At 53.3% G+C, this 12,775-nt stretch overlaps 1 protein-coding gene across 1 annotated transcript in view; it reads left to right on the forward strand.

Moving 5' to 3' along the window:
* LOC135505252 (1-phosphatidylinositol 4,5-bisphosphate phosphodiesterase eta-2-like) overlaps positions 1–12,775 on the forward strand; it is a 111,977-nt gene that overhangs the window by 60,186 nt on the left and 39,016 nt on the right. Inside the window, exons 4-6 of the mRNA XM_064924446.1 lie at positions 713–842; positions 8,161–8,331; positions 10,407–10,500. Coding sequence (XP_064780518.1) covers positions 713–842; positions 8,161–8,331; positions 10,407–10,500 — 395 coding nt within the window. The remainder of the gene's footprint in view (positions 1–712; positions 843–8,160; positions 8,332–10,406; positions 10,501–12,775) is intronic.

Here is a 12,775-nt window from a genome sequence, read left to right on the forward strand (position 1 = left end):
CATGGTCATATATGGAGTCAGGAATACCAACACTTTTTCTAAAATGAAAAAATAATAATAACTACAGTAACTGTTAGCATGTCATTTTCCTGCTGTACTGAAACTGAATTGAACCATGACCCCAGAAACCGCAAATAGTTCAGAACTGTGGGTTTGGAGAACTGCTTCTCCCCTGCATTTTTTTGGTGAGGACTTTTCAATACTTGAATCGGTTGTGGATAATTAATGAGGATGTTAGCATGGGTGCACACACAGTGCACTTGCTCTTACACACACTGAGCTTCGGCGAGCCAGCGAGCTCGATGTGCTGATGAAAAGGTCCATCCAAAAGCTTCCACCTATCACATCGTCTCTGTCAGACGCACACAGGTGGCTTGTGTTAATATTAGACTCTGCTGCGGGGAGTAAGAGCTGTTTTAGAGAAACAGAAGATTTTGCGTTGTTTGATGACTGTTTTGGGCTCTGAACCGAGATGCACTGAGACGACCTATGCTAAAACATTGTGAACCACGCTAGCTGTACACTTTCTGTTGCAGTCTATACTTGATCAATCGATGACGCGATTAATCAGTCAATGTGACCACCTGTGCCTAGTTAATGGAACAGATCTCTTACAAAGGACTATTTAAAATAAAGTATAACCTAAGTAGGTTTACACAGGGCTTGTTGTTGTGTGTGTGTTATCCATCCTTAACCCCTGGTTGGTTTGTACGTGGCTGAAGCAGACGTTTACGGAGGCAGATAAGAACGGTGATGGAAGCCTGAGCATCAGCGAGGTCTTGCACCTCCTACACAAGCTGAACGTCAACCTGCCCCGCCAGAAAGTCAAGCAAATGTTTAAGGTACACTACAGTCATATTTTGAATGTGTGTGTGTGTTTTGAAGGTATTTTCAGACTTTATTGAACAGATGGCAAGGATCACAGTGGTGACAGAGGTTGGCGTCAAAGGGCCCGGATTCCAAACCATGCCAACAAGAGGGGGGGGGGGACAAGGAGACCAGGAGGACAATGGGGAGGGAGGGGAGGAGATTTTAGAGAAGAGGGAGAAGAGAGAGGAGGGGGAGGAGGAGGAGGGAGAGGGGGAGGGGAAAGGGAGAGGGAGGGGAGAGGGGAGGGGGGAAGGGGAGAGGAAGGGGGAGGAGAGGGAGGGGGGGGAGGGGGAGGGGGAGGAGAGAGGGGAGGAGAGAGAGAGGAGGGGGAGGGGGAGAGGGGGGAGGGGGGAGGGAGGGGAGGGGGGAGAGAGGGGAAGGGGGAGAGGAGAGAGGGGGGGGGGAGGGAAAGGAGGGAGGGGAAAGGAGGGAGGGGAGGGAGGAGAGAGAGGGGAGGAGAGAGAGGGGGGAGGGGAGGAGGAGAGGAGGGAGGGAGAGGGAGAGAGAGAGGGGAGGGGAGGAGGGGAGAGGGGGAGGGGAAAGGGAGAGGGGGAGGGGGAGGGGAGGGGAAAGAGGGAGGGGGGGAAGGGGGAGGGGAGGAGAGAGGGGAGGGGGGAAAGAGGGGGGGAGGGGAGGAGGAGAGGGGAGGAGGGGAAAGAGGGAGGAGGAGGAGGAGAGGAGGGGAAGAGGGAGGGGGGAGGAGAGAGGGGAGGGAGGAGGGGAAAGAGGGAGGGGGAGGAGAGAGGGGGGAGGAGGAAGAGGGAGGGGAAGGGGGAGGGGGAGGAGAGAGGGAGGGGAGGAAGGGGGAGGGGGAAAGAGGGAGGGGGAAGGGGGAGGGGGAGGAGAGAGGGGAGGAGAGGGGAGGGGGGAGGGGGAGGAGGAGGGGGGAGGGGAGAGGGAGAGGAGAGAGGGAGGGGGAGGGGGAAGGGGGAGGGGAAGGGGGAGGGAGGAGGGGAGGGGGGGGAGGGAGGAGGGGGGAAAGAGGGAGGGGAGGGGAAAGGGGGAGGGGAGGGAGGGGAGGGAAAGGGGGAGGGGAGGGGAGAGGGGAGGAGGGAGAGAGGGGAGGAGGGGAAGAGGGAGGGAAGAGAGGGAGGAGGGGAGGGGGTGGAGGGGGGGGGGAGGGAGGAGGAGAGAAAAGAGGGAGGGAAGAGGGAGAGGGGAGGGGAAGGGGGAGGGGGGAAAGGGGGAGGGGGGGGTGGAGGGGAAGGGGGGAGAGGGAGGAGGGAGAGAAAGAGGGAGGGGAAGAAGAGAGGGGGGGAGAGGAGGAGGGGGAGGAGGAGGGGAGGGGAAGAGGAGGGGGAAAGGGGGAGGAGGGGGGGGGGAAAGAGGGAGGGGGAGAGAGAGGGGGAGGAGGGGAAGAGGGAGGGGGAGGAAGAGGGAAGGGGAGGGAGGGGAAGGGGAGGAGGGAGGGGGAGGGGGAGGGGGAGGAGAGGGGAGGGGGAGGGAAGGGGGGGGGAGAGGGAGGAGAGGAGGGGAGGGGAGGGGAGGGAGGGGGGGGAGTAGGGGAGGGAGGAGGGAAAGGAGGGAGGAGAGCAAGGGAGGGGGGAGGGGAAGAGGGAGGGAGGGGGGGAGGAGAGGGGGAGGAGAGGAGGGAGAGGGGGAGAGGGAGGGAGGGGGGAGAGGGAGGAGGGAGGGAGGGGAGAGAGGAGGGGGAGGGGAAGAGGGGGAGGGGGAGTAAGAGGAGGGGGAGGAGGAGAGGGGGAGAGGGGGGAGAGGAGGGAGGGGGAGGGGGAAGAGGGAAGGGAGGGGGGAGGGGAAAGAGGGAGGAGGGGAAGAGGGAGGGAGGGAGGGGAGGGAAAGAGGGAAGGGGTGAGGAGAGGAGAGGAGAGGGGGAGGGGGAGGAGGGAGAGTGAGGGGAGGGAGGGGGGGGGGGAAGAGGAAGGAGAGGAGAGGGGGGAGGGGAGGAGAGGAGAGGGAGGGGGAGGAGGAGAGAGGGGGGGAAAGGAGGAGAGGGAGGGGGAGGAAGGGGGGAGGGAGGAGAGAGACAGGGGAGGGGAGGGAGAGGAGAGAGAGGGGGGAGGGAGAGAGGGGAGGGGAAAGACGGGGGAGGGAGGGGAGGAGAGAGGGGAGGAGAGGAGAGGGAGGGGGAGGGGAAAGGGAGAGGGAGAGGGGAGGGGGAGTGGGAAGAGGGAGGAGGGAGGGAAAGGGGGGAGGGGAGGGAGGGAGGGGAGGGGGAGGGGAGGGAGGAGGAGGAGAGGAAAGAGGGAGGAGGGAGGGGGAAGGGAGAGAGAGAGGAGGGGAAGAGAGGGAGGAGGGAGGGAGAGGGGAGGAAGAAGGAGGGAAAGGGGAGGGAGGGGAGAGAGGGAGGGAGGGGGGAGAGGGAGGGAGGGAGGATGGGGGAGAGAGGAGAGGGAGGGAGGGGGAGAGGAGGAGGGAGGAGAGGAGAAGGGGGAGGGAGGGAGGGAGAGAGGAGGGGAGGGAGGGGAGGAGAGAGAGGGAGGGGAGGGAGGAGGAGAGAGGGAGGAGGGGAGAGAGGGGAGAGAGGAGGGGAGGAGGAGAGAGAGGGAGGAGGGGGAGAGAGGGGAGAGAGGGGAGGAGGGGGAGAGAGGGGGAGAGAGGGGGAGGGAGAGGGGAAGAGGGAGGAGGAGAGAGGGAGGAGGGGGGGAGGAAGAGGGGGAGGGGGGAGGGAGGGAGGGGAAAGAGGGAGGGGGAAGGAGGGAGAGGGAGGGGGGGAGGGAAAGAGGGATAAGGGAAAGAGGGAGGGGGGAGGGGGAGGAGAGAGAGAGAGGGAGAGGAGGAGAGAGAGGGGGAGTGGAGAGAGAGACAGGGGGAGGGAGAGACAGAGGGAGGGAGGAGGAGAAAGACGGAGGGAGTTGGAGGGGGAGGGTAAAGGGGGAGGAGAGGGGGGGGAAAGGGGGAGAGGGAGGTGGGAGAGGAAGGGAGGGGAGGGGGGATGAGAGAGAGGGAGAGAGAGAGGGGGAGAGGGAGGATGGGAGGAGAGAGGGAGGATGGGAGGAGAGAGAGGGAGGATGGGAGGAGAGAGAGGGAGGAAGGGAGGGGATAGAGGGAGGGGTTTAGAGGGGGGGAGAGGCAGAGAGTGGGAGAGAGAGGGGAGGGAGGAGAGAGAGGGAAGGGGGGAGGGAGGAGAGGGAGGGAGGGAGAGGGAGGGGGAGAGGGGAGGGAGGGGAGGGAGGGAGGAGAGAGAGAGAGGGAAGGAGGGAGGAGGGGGGAGAGGGAGGAGGAGGGGAGAGAGGGAGGATGGGGGGAGAGAGGGATGGGATAGAGGGAGGGGTTGAGAGGGGAGGAGAGAGGGGGAGAGAGGAGAGAGGGGGGAGAGAGAGGAGGGAGGAGGGAGGGCATGGAGGGAAGGGAGGAGGGGAGGGAGGAGGAGGAAAGTGGATACCGAGTCAGTTGTACAACTAAAGGCATTCAACTGAAATGTGTCTTCCGCATTTAACCCAATCCCTCTGAATCAGAGAGGTGGAGGGGGGCTGCCTTAAACGACATCCAATTTTCGGCGCCTGGGGAACAGTGGGTTAAATGCCTTGTTCAGGGGCAGAACAACAGATTCGGGGATTCGATCCAGCAACCTTTCGGTTACTAGTCCCAACGCTCTTAATTACTAGAGGGAGGGAAGGAGGAGGAAGAAGGAGAGGGAAGGAGGAGAGCAAGAGGGAGGGAGGAGAGGGAAGGGAGGGAGGGAGGGAGGGAGTGGGAGGGAGGGAGTGAGTGAGGGAGGAGAGGGTGGGAGGGAGGGAGGAGGAGGAGGGAGAGGGGGGAGGGAGGATGAGAGGGAGGGAGGAGGAGAGGGAGGGAGGGAGGAGAGGGAAGGAGGAGAGCAAGAGGGAGGAGGAGGAGAGGGAGGGGGAGAGAGAGGAGGGGGGGAGGGAGGAGGAGGGAGAGGGAGGGAAGGAGGAGAGCAAGAGGGAGGAGGAAGGAAGAAGGGGAGGGAGAGGGAGGAAGAGGAGGAGAGGGAGGGAGGGAGGAGGAGGAGAGGGGGGAGAGGGGGGGAGGAGGAGGAGGGAAGGAGGGAAGGAGGAGAGCAAGAGGGAGGGAGGTAAGGGAAGGGGGAGGGAGGTAGGAAGAAGGGAGGGAGGAGGGAGGGAGGGGAGGGGGAGGAGGGAGGGGGAAGGAGGGAGAGGGAGGGAGGGGAGGGGGAAGGGGGGAGGAGGAGGGAAGGAGGAGAGGGAGGAGGTGGGAAGGAGGAGAGGGAGGGTGGGAAGGAGGAGGGAGGGAGGAGGGGAGGGAGGGAGGAGAGGGAGGGAGGGAGAAGGAGGAGGAGCAAGAGGGAGGGAGGAGGGAGGGAGGGAAGGAAGAAGGAGAGGGAGGCAAGGTGTGTTATCAGTGATAGCAGGGCTCAGTAGAGAGAACAAGGTGCCATGTAAGACACAGACAAAATGTTAACAAATCAAAGTATTGAATCTACGTGGGTTGGTGGTTTAAAATAGTCCAAAACCCGTGGTACACTTTCCTTTCTGAGATATTTAGTGATTCTTTATCTTATGAAAGAGAAGATGGCCCTTTGATGCCAATATGCTTCACTGAAACCATAAAGCCTATGAAAATGACAATTCCCCTTGATTTCTTAGCGAGCTTGGCACAGTCTGTGTGGATACACATCCAGTTCACCCTGTTAGCATCCGCTCCAAGAAAGGACCACACCGCTTTCTCCAAATGAGCCAGTCATGGTGAATTAAAAGAGAGTTGTGGCTTCATTATTTCACCACTTTTAAATGGAGCTAATTTAACAACCTCGGTCAACCTCAGGACTTGACCTTTTTCCAAAGCTGTTCAAATGACTCACTTAGTGGGGATGTGTCGTCGTGACTGTTATGAAATTTGGGACAGATTTGTCACAGGAAACTATATAACAGGAAAGGCAATTGAGAGGCACCTAGAAATTGCTGTTGTGCCTTTTTTCATAATGACTCCTGGGCTCCTCCTCAATTCATCCTGCCTAGATTCCTTGTATCAACTATCCTTGCCACCTCCTCTAAACAAGGTCTGATGGAAGTATCCTTGGACTTTTCGCTTAGCAAACAGGCTATGCTATAAGCTACAAACTCCCAGCCAGGACACAGCCTCGTGGAGCCAGAGGGTCCCTGCTAAGATTAGTGAGTTAGCATTATCATGTTGTTAGCCTGTTAGCGCTGGCGCCCGTGGCAGTTCCTTTACCCCCAGCCTGTGGCGTAGCGAGCAGCACTAAGCCCCCCCCCCCCACCCATATGGTGCGTAGGAAAACAGACGGCGTCCGGTGTAACACACGATAACACACCAGGGACCAATCTGGACCTTGATGTTTGTGTGGGTGGGTGTGCACTTTCTTGCTACACTTAGTGTACCGCATTAAGTCAATTTCTCCCCCTCTTTGACTTCCTGTTCAGTGTTGAGAGACAGTGTTGTTTCTGCCAGGTGCTCTTTTTGCCTCTCCGTTGAGCCGATGTTTGGGTCAACATTCAAATGTTATATGTTACATGCGCTGAATACAACGGGTGTAGACTTAACAGTGAAATGTTTGCTTACGAGCCCTTCCCAACGATGCCGTGGTAACAACAGAATATGAAGTAGTAACACAAGGAATCAAATACACAAGATTAGAGCTACAGTACCAGTCAAAAGTTAGGACACACTTACTCATTCAAGGGTTTTTCTTTATTTTGACTATTTTCTGCATTGTAGAATAACATCAAAACTATGAAATAACACATATGGAATCATGTAGTAACCCAAAAAAGTGTTAAACAAATCCAAATATATTTTCAAAGTATCCACCCTTGGCTTGATGACAGCTTTGCATTCTCTCAACCAGCTTCATGAGGTAGTCACCTGGATTGCATTTCGAAAAACAGCTGTGCCTTGTTAAAAGTACATTTGTGGAATTTCTTTCCTTCTTATTGCGTTTGAGTCAATCAGTTGTGTTGTGACAAGGTATGGGTGGTATCCAGAAGAAGCCCTACTTGGTAAAAGACAATGTCCATATTATTAAACTTTGAAAGTTTCTTCAAGTGCAGTCGCAAAAAACATCAAGCGCTGTGATGAAACTGGCTCTCAGAGGACCCAGAGTTACCTCTACAGAGGATACGTTCATTAGTTACCAGACTCAGAAATTGCAGCCCAAATAAATGCTTTACGTAAATCAGGCCTTCGTGGTCGAATTGCTACAAATAAACCACTACTAAAGGACACCGATAAGAAGAAGACTTGCTTGGGCCAAGAAACACGAGCAATGGACATTAGACTGGTGGAAATCTGTCCTTTGGTCTGATGAGTCCAAATTTGAGATTTTTGGATCCAAGTACCATGACTTTTTTGAGATGCAGCGTAGGTGAACGGATGATCTCTGCATGTGTGGTTCCCACCGTGAAGCATGGAGGAGGTGTGATGGTGTGGGGGTGCTTTGCTGGTGACACAGTCAGTGATTTATTTATAATTCAAGGCACAATTAACCAGCATGACTACCACATCATTCTGCAGCGATATCCATCCCATCTGGTTTGCACCTAGTCCCACCATCATTTGTTTTTCAACAGGACAAAGACCCAAAACACACCTCCAGGATGTGTAAGGGCTATTTGACAAGGAAGGAGAGTGATTGATTGAGTGCTGCATCAAATGACCTGGCATCCACAATCACCCAACCTCAACCCAATTGAGATGGTTTGGGATGAGTTGGAATGCACTATGAAGGAAAAGCAACCAACAAGTGCTCCACATATGTGGGAACTCCTTCAAGGCTGTTGGAAAAGCATTCCAGGTGAACTGGTTGAGAGAATGCCAAGAATGTGCAAAGCTGTCAATGCAAAGTGTGGCTACTTTGAAGAATCTAAAATCTAAACACTTTTTGTTGTTGGTTACTACATGATTCCATATGTGTTATTTAATAGTTCTGATGTCTTCACTATTATTCTACAATGTAGAAAATAGTCAAAATAAAGAGGTGTCCAAACTTTTGACTGGTACTTTATATACAGGATTTCCCAGATCAGTGTGGAGAGGTACGGAGTATTCAAGGTAGATATGTACATGAAGACAGAGTAAAGTGTCTAGGCATCAGGATAAATAATAATGAGGTATTTGAGGTAGATATGTACATGAAGGCAGGGTAAAGTGACTACGCATCAGGATAGATAATAATAAGGTATTTGAGGTAGATATGTACATGAAGGCAGGGTAAAGTGTCTAGGCATCAGGATAGATAATAATAAGGTATTTGAGGTAGATATGTACAAGTGTGTTTTTGTATGTGTGTGTGTCTGTAAATAGTATGTAGTCTTGTGAATATGCATAGTGAGTGCAACATAAGGTCAGTGCAGATAATGAATGTTTAACTATTTCCACTCTTCTTCCCAGGAGGCAGACACTGATGACAACCAGGGCACCCTGGGCTTTGAGGAGTTCTGTTCCTTCTACAAGATGATGTCGACACGCCGTGACCTCTACCTGCTCATGCTCACCTACAGCAACCACATGGACCACCTTGACACCAGCAACCTGGCCCGCTTCCTGGAGCTGGACCAGAAGGTACAGTGAGCAGAGCTGGAGTGTATGCAGGCAGGCACACACACACACATACACACAGGTGCGAGCATGCATGCTAGCATACACATCCGCGGGATACACACACTGCACATCCCCAGATATTGAAAAAGTATCCATAGGTTGGTATCCACATGCCTCTGGGTTAACTCTTTGTCCCACCTTTTTAAGTTACTTCGGTGACTCCACTTTTTTTTGTAATTGCTTTACTCTGAGGCGAAAGCCCGATTTAAAAAAATATATATATATTTTAGTCTCAATAATGGTAGCAGCAGGATACACTTGTCGGGACAATTTTACATTTTTTTCCTCCCCCCTCCTGCCTGTCAGAATGTTGCATATGGCACACAATATTACATTTACATTTATTTACATTTAAGTCATTTAGCAGACGCTCTTATCCAGAGCGACTTACAAATTGGATATTACTATTGAATTGCAGTGAAAAGCTCAGTTTGACATTTTGACTCTTGAGCCTTGACAAAGAACGTTTCAAACCGTTATATAGACCAAACGGAGAGAATAGACACTTGACTGAAAAAAAAGACCATCCCCTTTTGTATACAAACATCCCATTTTGGAGTGGTTATCCAATACATTTTGTCATTCTAAGTGGTATGCTAGTAACAGAGCCAATATAGCTTTATCTACAGTGTATAATGTTCAACTTATCAATGTGGAAAAGCTCTTGGAAGTTAATGAGAGTTTTGTTGCTGACATCCCACTTAGCACACAAGCTAACTAAACGAGGAGCAATGTTCTCTTGTGACTCACCCCCATAGAGACTCCACGAGGTGACAGGCCGACACAGTCGTTTCATGGATTTTCTATTAGGGCCTAAAACAGAGGCTTAATAGTGGTGTGTGTATGTGTAGACACAGACCCCTACAAGGCTATTAGAATTAGCAGTACCAATTCTAAAGGCTTTGTGTGTCTAAGATAAAATACGATCACCTATCTAATGGTTCTGTTGTAAAAAAAAATAGAGAGACTGTAAAAAATAAAAGGAGCAGTAATGAATTAATAGGCTCTGTGCCTTATAACGAGCATGTGCTTTTTGGGCTAATTTGCAGTCAACAAAATGAAGCGGGGAGACAATGCATTTGTTTGGATCCCAGTTGATGTCTCGTCTGCCCATTTCAGAAGCTGGGGTATATTATTTGGGCTAATTGTGTTTGATGTTCCACAACTCCCTACTTTGTCGGGGAGGTTTGTGGTGGTTTAACGAGGTGAGTTATTTCAAACAGGATGCAGCTGGGCGGTCTCCAGCTCCTCTCCTCTCTGCTGGCATCATTAGCTACAGCCTGCCTTGCTTTCTCTGATTAACTGTGTTTACTCGCTCTCTCTCTCGCTGTGTGTGCGTGCGTTAACTTTCCCGTCTCATCACCATTTGCTGCCGCAGTACCCAAAGTGTCTCCACTCCACGCACTCGTTAGCCAAACACGTTTCCACATTTACCCACTTCTTAAAAAGCCATTTAGCCTCTCGTGATCGGGAATCGGGGCAAAACCATGGTCAGAAAGCAGTTTGATGTCAAATCACTAATGATTGTAAGTGACCAGGGGAAAGTGGCATATCCTTTTCGATAGCTAGCTTCTCAATCTGTTCTTGAAACGCCAGTTTCCCATCTCTGTAAGTAGTCCAAGCTACTTAGCTAAAGCCTCTGTCTCCAAGATCTAGTAGTGTGCAGCACTCAACTGGGGGGGGGGGGGGGGTTGACTGGCACTGCGACAAAGTGAGTGTCATCCCCCTGCCCCTTCCCCCCACCCATTTTGGGTCAGCCTGACGATGATTGACATGGATGGGTATCAGATCGACCAATCGGCCAGTTTAAAAAGTCAGCTGTCAGGCGGACAATTGGATTTTAGCACAGGGATGGGGGATATTAGCCACATGTGAGGACATGTCTTCATTGGATTAACAGCAATTTATCTTCACCAACTCTCCCAATGTTTCCTGTTATGCAGAGGGATTTGATTATTAGTTACTGTAGTCAATCTGCATTTTTAAAAAACTATTTGTTTATTATGCGTTTGTTCTTGTCTTTTTCTGTTTTGTAGATGACGAAGGTGACCAAAGACCATTGCATTGAGATTGTGAACAAATTTGAGCCTTGCCCCGAGAACCAGAAGCAAGGGGTTCTGGGTATTGATGGTAAGAGCTTTGGTTCCACTTTCTATTGTCCTTTTATCAGTCGATGTCGCATGTCTCTCCAATCCCATCCCCCGTCTACAACGTCTCTCCAATCCCCCGTCTACAACGTCTCTCCAATCCCCCCGTCTACAACGTCTCTCCAATCCCATCCCCCGTCTACAACGTCTCTCCAATCCCATCCCCGTCTACAACGTCTCTCCAATCCCCGTCTACAACGTCTCTCCAATCCCATCCCCGTCTACAACGTCTCTCCAATCCCATCCCCGTCTACAACGTCTCTCTAATCCCATCCCCCGTCTACAACGCTCCAATCCCCGTCTACAACGTCTCCCAATCCCCCCGTCTACAACGTCTCTCCAATCCCCCATCTACAACGTCTCTCAATCCCATCCCCCGTCTACAACGTCTCTCCAATCCCATCCCCCCGTCTACAACGTCTCTCCAATCCCATTCCCCGTCTACAACGCCTCTCCAATCCCCCGTCTACAACGTCTCTCCAATCCCATCCCCCGTCTACAACGTCTCTCCAATCCCATCCCCCGTCTACAACGTCTCTCCAATCCCATTCCCCGTCTACAACGTCTCTCCAATCCCCGTCTACAACGTCTCTCCAATCCCCGTCTACAACGTCTCTCCAATCCCCCGTCTACAACGTCTCTCCAATCCCCGTCTACAACGTCTCTCCAATCCCCCGTCTGTAATCCCATCCCCCCGTCTACAACGCCTCTCCAATCCCCCGTCTACAACGTCTCTCCAATCCCCGTCTACAACGTCTCTCCAATCCCCCCCCGTCTACAACGTCTCTCCAATCCCCTCCCCCCGTCTACAAAATCCCCGTCTACAACGTCTCTCAATCCCATCCCCGTCTACAACGTCTCTCCAATCCCCGTCTACAACGTCTCCAATCCCAACCCCCGTCTACAACGTCTCTCCAATCCCATCCCCCGTCTACAACGTCTCTCCAATCCCATCCCCCGTCTACAACGTCTCTCAATCCCCGTCTACAACGTCTCTCCAATCCCAATCCCCCGTCTACAACGTCTCTCCAATCCCATCCCCCGTCTACAACGCCTCTCCAATCCCATCACCCGTCTACAACGCCTCTCCAATCCCATCACCCGTCTACAACGCCTCTCCAATCCCCCGTCTACAACGCCTCTCCAATCCCCCGTCTACAACGTCTCTCCAATCCCATCCCCCGCCTACAACGCCTCTCCCATCCCCCGCCTACAACGTCTCTCCAAACCCCCGTCTACAACGTCTGTCCAATCCCATCCCCCGTCTACAACGTCTCTCCAAACCCCCGTCTACAACGTCTGTCCAATCCCATCCCCGTCTACAACGTCTCTCCAATCCCCATCTACAACGTCTCTCCAATCCCATCCCCGTCTACAACGTCTCTCCAATCCCATCCCCCGTCTACAACGTCTTCCAATCCCATTCCCCGTCTACAACGTCTCTCCAATCCCCCGTCCAACGTCTCTTCAATCCCCCGTCTACAACGTCTCTCCAATCCCCCGTCTACAACGTCTCTCCAATCCCATCCCCCGCTCTACAACGCTCTCCAATCCCCGTCTACAACGTCTCTCCAATCCCCCGTCTCCCAATCCCCTCCCCCGTACAACGTCTCTCCAATCCCCTCCCCGGTCTCTCCAATCCCCTCCCCGTCTACAACGTCTCTCCAATCCCCCGTCTACAACGTCTCCAATCCCCGTCTACAACGTCTCTCAATCCCAACCCCCGTCTAGGTCTCTCCAATCCCCGTCTACAACGTCTCTCCAATCCCAATCCCCGTCTACAACGTCTCTCCAATCCCATCCCCGTCTACAACGGGCTCCAATCCCATCCCCGTCTACAACGCTCTCCAATCCCCCATCTACAACGCTCTCCAATCCCCCTTCTACAATGCCTCTCCAATCCCCCGTCTACAACGTCTCTCCAATCCCCCGTCTACAACGTCTCTCCAATCCCCGTCTACAACGTCTCTCCAATCCATCCCCGTCTACAAACGTCTCTCCAATCCCATCCCCCGTCTACAACGTCTCTCCAATCCCATCCCCGTCTACAACGTCTCTCCAATCCCATCCCCCGTCTACAACGTCTCTCCAATCCCATCCCCTCTACAACGTCTCTCAATCCCATCCCCGTCTACAACGTCTCTCCAATCCCATCCCCGTCTACAACGTCTCTCCAATCCCATCCCCGTCTACAACGTCTCCAATCCCATCCCCGTCTACAACGTCTCTCCAATCCATCCCCGTCTACAACGTCTCTC

Source organism: Oncorhynchus masou, chromosome 18, assembly GCF_036934945.1.
Source record: "Oncorhynchus masou masou isolate Uvic2021 chromosome 18, UVic_Omas_1.1, whole genome shotgun sequence".
Taxonomy (NCBI): domain Eukaryota; kingdom Metazoa; phylum Chordata; class Actinopteri; order Salmoniformes; family Salmonidae; genus Oncorhynchus; species Oncorhynchus masou.